Here is a 9,345-nt window from a genome sequence, read left to right as displayed (position 1 = left end):
TGGTGGCTTATTATACAATCATATCATCTGCAAATAATGATACTTTGACTTCTTTCTTTCTAACTTTATTCTCTTGAACTCTATGATAGCATGATGAGAAACTCAAAGTGGACAAGTGATTGCATATATGCCCCTGTATAAATCCATTCATGGTAGCACATGTTTCCAATTCCAGCACTCAGATTGGTTATAGACTATGGTTGCTTGTTCGTTTCCCAGCTGCTCAGACTCCCAAAATGGTCACAAAAAAAATCTTTATTAATTGCAATACTGCTTGGCCAATATCTTAAGTATATTTCTAGCTAGCTCTTATATCTTAAATCAACCTATCTCTATTAATCTGTGCATCACATCCATTGTATCTGTCAGACGTTTCTGGAAGCAGGAAATTTCAATGACAGTCCCATCTATATTGTCAGTTTGTCAGTAATTTTCTTCTGCGTCCTGCAGAATGTCTGGTAGACTCTTTCATAAAGCAGGAACACTGAAGGACCATCTCACCTTTAGGCAAATTCAGCACAGGCAAGATGTACAAGGGCCTAAAGACTGATGTACACCTTATTATTAAGACTAGGAGGAAGCACAGGGTAACACCCATTCTCAGTTCAGTTCCTGTCCTCCAGGGGGTGCAGTTTCCTAAGGCAGGTTCATTTCCTGTGTGATTTGTATCTGAAAGGGACTCATCCTTTCTCTGAGCTAGCAATTCTTCATGCTAAACATCAAGACCATTTTCTAGATGATACTACAGATGGACACTTCTCCAGGCTTTGTGACTGCTATACTCCTCTTATTTGGTAAGTAAAGTCATTTAAAGGGCAAAATCTTTAGCTGTGCGTTGTCTAAGAGAATTATCCTCAGGGTGACACAAAACTCAATCTCCCCCTCTCTCCTCTCCTTGCTCTCTAGGAAGGACCCATGGAGACTCCGTGACTCAAACAGAAGATCAAATGATCATCTCAGAAGGCGGGTTCCTAACAATAAACTGCACATATATAATCACACATATAGGGTCTGCTGCTCTTTTCTGGTATGTTCAGTATCCTGGAGAAAGCCTACAATTCCTCCTGAAAGTCATTACGGCTGGTGCAAAGGGAAGCAGCAGAGGATTTGAAGCCACATATGATGAAGGATCCACTTCCTTCCACTTGGAGAAAGCCTCAGTTCAAGAATCTGACTCAGCTGTGTACTGCTGTGCTCTGAGAGACACAGTGGCAGAAACTGCAGGGGGAGCTGAGCACAAACTAAGAGGCAGCAGGTGGGCTGGCTGCTGAGCACCTGCCTTTGAAATCCCTATGACTCAGTTCCTCACACTCTGTTCTATGTGACCTTATGCTTGGTGGAAATCATATAGATGTTCTCACGCCATGCCACATAATTTGACAAACCATTTGAAGAGTGAAATGGACTCTGGGGCCAAATCCTAAGTTATTTTCCTGCACTGCTGGGGAGAACACAGAGCCTTATTATGCCAGGCAAGTGAGCCACTGAGCCACTGAGCCACATCTTAAACCTTATCTATCTTCAGTCAATCCAACATGCTGGATAATCTGCATAATGTGGCCTGACAGAGTCTGGAAGGAAAGGTGTTGGAAAGCTGCAATCCTTCCGTGACAAAGCCCTGTGGAATTCCTAATGAAAGGAGGAAGAGTAGGGACTCATATGCAAACAGCAACATGAAGACCTAAAGGGAGGGACACTAAGGTGTAGAAGACAGGTCACTACCTTAGTAAATCAGACAGAATTTCTTCTGTTTGGGGAAAGCTCATCATTTTTTTCTCTCTTTTTGTTCTTTCTTTTCTGTTTTTTAAGATGGGGTCTCTCTATTTTTGTGGCGTTCACTCTGTAGATGTGGTTGACCTCAAACTCACAGAGATACACCTGCCTCTGCCTCCCAAGTGGTGACATTAGAGGCAGAAGTGACTATAACCAACTATCATTTTTCTCCTAAATCTTTCAAATATATTTAGATTAGTCTTAGATTAAATATCTGGGTACTGAGGCCTGGCCACACTGTCATAAAACTAGTGATCACACTGTCTTTACCTCTTAGAATTCTCTCCTAGAATATTGTTTTGTCCTGTGTGAGTGAATTATTCTTATTTCCTTTTGATATTTCAGGCAAAATATGTTTCCCTTCTTTTGTTTTTTCCATTTCTAAGTATTGATCTCAGATGTACAGTAAATCCTCACTTATCTAAACAACTTCCACATTTTCACTGGCTTCAACTGCACTGAGAAATGAGAAGCATTAAGGAAGGAATTTTCAAACCTTCAACACTTACCTCTTGTCAGTACCTGTGTCAGAGGCTTGACTTTTCCCCCACTCGTGTGCAATTCAGAAGCATGAGAATTGATAACCCTTAGCATTTATGACTATATTTGACAACAATGGGCCTTGAAAAGTATTTTTGAACTAACAATGGATGATTAAAAATCCTATCATTTCTATAAGATCAATATTTAACATTCACTCAAAAATATATTGTATTTAAACATGAAGTTGTCAAAGAATTAATTAAAAATATTTAATTTTTAAACAGAATTTTAATGTATCTTTTTCTTTAACAAAAATTATTTTGACACAGTAGCAAATCAAACAGAAAAAAAGTCACATTCTAAAGGAATTTATATTTTATGTTCAGACCAAGTTCAGGCTAGTCATTATCATTATCCCCCTAACATGAATCATTTGTATTCAGACTTTGAAAAGACATTAAGGCTATCCTTTCAGAAGTGGAAAGTAAATATTACCTATCATATCTAACATCCTATTGAGATCCAAAATTGAGTTGAGGTTTTAAAATAGTTTCTAGTTGACACTCTACCATGTCTCTATGCATACATGAGAATTTATATCCTGTATCACATTGACAGCAGTGAAAAGGAATGACAAACGTTTAGGCAAAGATTGAGCAAGTCCAGCTCTGACCCCAAGATGGCAGTGCTTGCGTTGGTCCTGTTGTTAGAAGCTGATGTGTGTATCAGGTCTTTGATTGGCTGGCCTTATTGCCTAAGAGTTCCTGTGTGCTACAAGAAAGAGCTGATGAAATGGGCAGCAGTTTTGAGGGCACACTTCTGAAGAACAACAATGGAGAAGCATCTGAGTGCCTGCTGGGTTGTTTTATGGCTGTATTTTCAGTGTAAGTTAGTGGAGGTTTTAGCGGGGGACCATAGGACATGATAAAAAATTTTCTTAGGATTTAGGCAAAGATGTAATTCCTTGGGATAGGTAGAGGAAGCAAAATATGCGTATTCCTAGATCACCCGAGGTTCACGTAGAGAGTAAAGGACACAACCTACAAGAACTAAGTATGGATGATTCATTTCTGAAATTTCACACTGTTTTATGAATAGGGGCTGCTGGCAAGACCCAAGTGGAGCAGAGTCCCAAGTCCCTGGTTGTCCTGCAAGGAGAGAACTGCATCCTTCATTGCAATTACACTGTGAGCCCTGCTAACAACTTAAGGTGGTACAGACAAGACACAGGCAGAAGTATTGTGTCCCTGGCATTCATGACTTACATAGAAAACAAAAAGTCAAATGGAAGATACTCAGCAATTCTGGATGCAGATGCTAAGACCAGCACCCTGCATATCACAGCTGCCCAGCTGGAGGATACCGCCTTCTACATCTGTGTGATCGGTGCACTGTGCTCCACAGGTACTTGCAGCCAGTACCAAAACCTGCTCCTGGAGGCTTCAAGGATGTCTAGGCGACAGAGCAGTCTTTTTAACACTGCACTAGAGAGCTGAATTTCCCTTTGAGTGTTATTAGTCCTATTAGAAAGACAATTTTAAAAACCATCTGAAAAGAAAACTTGAGGACAATTTCAATAGATTTTTGAGAGAAAACAACATATACGAAAGCAGACTGTCCTGGAAGCCACCATGAGGAGAGGAGATGGAGAAAAATTAGCCTTTTTAGTTCACCACAGAGTTCCTAGAAACAGCAAGAAAGCTGAGCATGTCAAGGAAATAAGCTTAGGAGAGCTGAGCCATGAATCTGAATGCAGAGGACAGCCAGTTCCACACTATCATGTCCAGGGAAAAGGGACTAAACCAGAAATGCATGCTTAAAAATGGGAACAGAAATAGCTTATTAGGAAGGAAAAACACTCCTAAGAATGAATGTGTGTTGATGAGCTGAGGAGAGAGTCTAAAAACATATGGCCACACTGGGTACAGCTCTCCATAAGACCCAAGAATCCCCATCTCTACCGTGCACATTGCTTGGGTGCTTTTGTACAACCCATGTTCCTTAGATGAAGTCCAGGTAAAGAAAGGTGTCCAGTCTTCCTTTCCTCATATGTTAACCTTTTACAAAAAGTAATCATCATTTCAAACTTCAACATTTCTGAGAATTTCATCCATGTGTACCATACTTAATTTCTTCTTCACCCTCCCCCTTTAACTCCTACATTTTCCTCATTCCATCTCAAACTCAAGACCTCTTCCTTGGTTTCTCTCTCTCTCTCTCTCTCTCTCTCTCTCTCTCTCTCTCTCTCTCTCACACACACACACACACACACACACACACACACACAAATGCATCTTGTTTAGAACATTTGCTCCTATGTGTATGTGTTTAGGGTGACCTCTTGGGATTGGATAACCTATCACCGTATCAGAAGTCTTACCTCTAGAGAAAGCTGATCTTCCCCCTCTCAGTGGTCATTAATCATCTGCATCTCGGAGAGCCACAGACAAGCACCAGGCTGAACTCCTGGAGTCTTTCCAAAGAAAGGGAGTAGGAATTTATACAAGTTAGGGGGTATTCTTGGTGGGGGAACCCAAAGAGGCAACTCACCCGTGCTTGTGGAAGCTTATGGACTCTGAGCCAACTGTTAGGGAGCCTGTATGCCACCGACCTAGCCCCTCTGCACCTGTGTGGTAGTTCTTTAGATTCTGCTCTTTGTAAGTCTCCTAACAGTGAGATCAAGACCTGTCCCTGGCGCTTCTCTGGCTTTCTCCATGTTGGATTACCTTGCCCAGCCTTGAACCAAGGGGACGCTCTCGGTCCTGCCTTAATTTGATGTGCCATGCTTTGTTCAAGCCCATGAGAGCAATGCCCATCTATGAATGGAGATAGAGGAGGAGTAGATGGGGAGGGGAATAGATGGGAATTGGGGGAGAGGAAAGAGAATGGGAGCAGAGGAGGGAAGGAAACTGCAGTCTGTATGTAAAATAAATGAAAAAAATGTTATTTAAATAAAAAGGAATAGAAAAAAATCTGCATTTTTTCATCCAGGAGTTAGATCCTAGTAGATTTTTTCATGTCTACATTGACTGTTGACATGTCAGTTGTCACTGTCACTTTGTAGGTCTTGTTTAGTTGATCACATTTTTTTTGAGATTTCATGGGTGCAGCTTCCCTGATCTATATTGAAGACACAATCTTTCAACAGGTGTTCTGGTCCTCTAGCTCTTATAGTCTTTTATCATCCCCTTCCTCAAAGTTCCTTGTGCCTTGAGTGTAGGGATGGATTGAAGACATATCAGTCGAGGTCAGACACTCTATGGTCCATTGTGTTCAGTGCTGTAACTAATTCTGGACATCTGTAATTGTCTTTTGTTTGCTACACAATGAGCTACGCTTCTCTGTGTGTGCAACAATAGATGTTCAGAATTTTGTTAGGAAATATACTGTTTTAGGGAAGTGACATCAGTATGCTCTCTTCTTGGGTTCATGGCTTCATCAGCTATTGGTAAGTCAGCTGGATTTATGATAGCAGGCATGGACTTATTTATACTGAATGGGCTTTAAGTTCACATAGACAGATGTTGGTAGTTGGAGATTCTGGAGGACAGGAAAAACTTAACATAACTTCAGAGCCAGCCAGTAATCTTTGGGGTGTGTGTGTGTGTGTGTGTGTGTGTGTGTGAGAGAGAGAGAGAGAGAGAGAGAGAGAGAGAGAGAGAGAGAGAGAGAGAGAGCGCTAACTGAAAATGGCTTGGAGTTTTGAAATCTCTAAACTTATCCCAATGACATACCTCCTCCAAGAAGACCATTCCTCCTAATTCTTCCCAAACAGTTCCACCAACTAGGGACCACAGATTCAAATAGATAAGCCTAAGGGGACATTTTAATTCAAACCACCATAGCAAACTCTGTCTCAAAAATTAAAGATGTGTTCCTTAGATTTTGAAATGAAAACATAGTGTTAAGTGAGATGTTAACCTACTCAGTTTCTCTAGAATTCCTTTATTTTTTTTGTTTTGTTTTTTTGTTTTTCGAGACAGGGTTTCTCTGTGGCTTTGGAGCCTGTCCTGGAACTAGCTCTGTAGACCAGGTTGGTCTTGAACTCACAGAGATCCGCCTGCCTCTGCCTCCCGAGTTCTGGGATTAAAGGCGTAGAATTCCTTTAATTAGAAGAAGTTCTTTCAAAAGGCAAAGATAAAGTGTTTTATACAGGTGCATTGTCTGCCCCAGAGAGAAGTTGTGCTGTGTGAAATACTACTGTCCTACAGAACCTCACTCAGATGTGTTGATAGAAAAAGTCTGAATCACTGAATATAAGGAAGTGGCTGCTAGCGGTAACTCAGGACGTATTTGAAGTTTAACTTGAGATGCCTTAAAACATGCATGTTCCCCCATTGACTTGAAGCAAATGTCTCTTAAATTTGTATCAAACCTAGTTGACAGATTTTTATTTTAGCCTCTCAATAAGAAAGGCATTTATTTTTAGCAAATCTTTGCTCATAGTCAGTATCCACAAGATGGCAGCCTCTTCTCAGAGACATGAGGAACCCCTCCAGAGGTTTGCAGTGAGAAAGCTTGGGGGGAGGAGTTTGCTGGTGAAACAGGGGTAAGAAAAAGACCTTTATTTTCCTACATGGTGACACCGTATCTTGATGTTTTCTGGAAGAGAAACATTAGAAATGTGAAACTAATTTTTTTGGGGGGCTTAGAATTTGGATCCTCAGTCAAGATAGAAGAGAGAATAATGAAATCCTTGATTGTTTCCCTAGTGTTCCTGTGGCTTCACTTTAATTGTGAGTTTGGGCATTTCTTTTGGATATAAGGTGTGATATGAGAGGCTGGTGCCTACTCTAGGATAATGCTGAAAACACAGATGGCTTTAATCTCTAGTTAAGGGGTGGCAGGCCTGTGGAAGAGTTACCTTGGTGTGTTTGCTTCTCTATGCATCTAGTCTTGGTTGTCTGAACTTTGTCTCTCTCTACAGGGGTGAGCAGCCAGCAGAAGTTGCAGCAGAACCCGGAATTCCTCAGTGTCGCAGAAGGAACCATGGCTTCTTTCAACTGCACTTTCAGTGATGGCAATTCTGATAATTTCAGGTGGTACAGACAGCAGCCTGGGGAAGGCCCCGAGTTGCTCACATCTATATTCTCTAGTGGAGAAAAAGAAGAAGGTAGATTCACAATTCACCTCAACAAAGACAGCAGGCATGTTTCTCTGCACATCAGAGTCTCCCAGACCAGTGATTCAGTTGTCTATTTTTGTGCAGTGAGAACACAGTGCTCCCCAGGCACCTAGAGCCTGCACCCAAACCTACTGAGCCCTATGAAGGCCTGAACTAGAGCATGCTTGATTATAAAAGTATTTACTTTATGAAAATATCTCATCCTGAACACATAGTGCTCTAATCTTCATGTCTCCTGTTCCTTCTCATCATTTTTTTCATAGCCCACTGAAATTAATTAGTGCTGACCATATGCTTATGGGTGTTGGATCATCTACAGAAGCATAGCTTTCAAGTGGCTCCCTTCCTAAAGAAAAATGACTCTCCTGTGCCAACAGTCATCATTGCCAATAGCTCCTCAGCAAGAAAAGGTGCCTCAGGAGCCCTATATCTTCCACACTTGAATTTTAAGAAAAGGGGCCTCAGGAGCCCTTTATCTTCCACACTTGAATTTTAAGCTCTCTTGATTTCGTGCATTTCTGATACAAGTAACCACAGGTTCTATGAGCTCATGTATACAACAGCCTTGTCAGATCCAGAGAAGAGTACTTTGAAGCTCTCCTCCCCATCGCCAGATCTTACTAGTTTGGTGTTGTTATTGTTTTGGGTTTGGTTTCATTGTTTTCACCTTTCTTCCAAGATGGCCCCTAAGCTTTGCTGAGATAAAGAGGGGTGTTTTATCTATGACTGAGCACTCACAGCATTTTTCTCTCAACAGTTTGAGCATTCTCTTTATCTTTGGACTTCTATATTTTTTTCAACCCCCCTGATTTATGATGTTTTCCTGTCTTCTATCTAGGGACTGATATAGATGTTTCCTTTAGGTTTGGACACTCTACATTTATTCTCAATACATTTGCTGGTTATGTATCTGTGTTAACTCACTGAAAATAAAGCTTCTTTGATCAAGGTTAAGAGCAACATGAACCTGGCTGTTGACTCTTGCTTGAATTCAATCACATTCCTTCTTTGCTGTTGGGAGTTACACTTTGACTATTTGGTTGATCAGATTTCAATTTTGGCTCAAGACAAGTGCTTCACAGACGGAGTCTCAGATCTGGTCATATTTCTGTTAATTTCCTCAGGACTCCAGATGTAAACACTGGCTCTCCTCCTGTTGAGCTCATGGCAACATCCTTTGTACTGCTTGGAGCCTATGGCAAAGTTTTCATGTAAATTTTGGTTTCTATCAGTTTTCACCTTACTAAACTTTGTGTAGATCCAATTCAGTTTTCTTTTTACAGTCTCTTAGTATTCTCTGTGTTCCATGAAACTATTTCTTGTTAGCTATAAGAATAAAAATTTTAATATATTCACCAATACTAGTGAACACTGAAAAGCCGAAGTGGTCTGTTATGTCCTTCATGACTTCAAAATGAGCACTGTGTAGATGATACTGAGTTCTGCTGCCACCTTCCCATTTAGCCTGGCCCCTTTCATCTCAGCTGCAGTGAGTGGCTTCTGAATGTCTAAGTGGCTAAACTATGGAAAAATTTTCCAGCATGTTTCTTTTCCTGAAAATGCCAAAAAAGACCATTTTCCCAGACAATTTTATGATGGGAAAGCTTTGTCAACCAATTATCTTTAAAAGGTGGGACCAAGTTAGGGTGTAGCTTTCTGGGACCCAGAGAAAAATGGCACACAGCTCAGGTGTCCTCTCTGTGTGGTTCCCTTGCAGCACAGTTGAGCTTGGATTACTCTTTCCTGTTTCATGAGTTTTTCTCTTATAATAAATAAAAATATAATTGATTTATCTTTTAGCTAGCCTGGTTATTTCCTGAACTGAGCTAACATCTACAATTTTACTCTAAGTCTTCTAGTTTCATATCCTGGGCTATCTTACTTCCCAGAAACCACTTATATCATTCCAGGGAGAAGTAATAGGTTTCTCTATAACATCACTAATCTCTTTAATAATTACAGTT

General features: G+C 40.7%; 1 gene segment (V, D, J or C); it reads left to right on the top strand.

Moving 5' to 3' along the window:
• The first annotated feature begins 3,088 nt into the window (after positions 1-3,088).
• LOC121434912 lies at positions 3,089-3,752 on the top strand. The segment is given in 2 exon segments: positions 3,089-3,140; positions 3,355-3,752. Coding segments are annotated over 2 exon segments (450 nt in total).
• Positions 3,753-9,345: the final 5,593 nt, after the last annotated feature.

Source organism: Microtus oregoni, unplaced genomic scaffold, assembly GCF_018167655.1.
Source record: "Microtus oregoni isolate MIOR12 unplaced genomic scaffold, Mior012 000045F_ref0000178, whole genome shotgun sequence".
NCBI lineage: Eukaryota > Metazoa > Chordata > Mammalia > Rodentia > Cricetidae > Microtus > Microtus oregoni.
The sequence above is the reverse complement of the archived record's forward strand: the minus strand, read 5'-3'. Positions and strand labels throughout refer to the sequence as shown.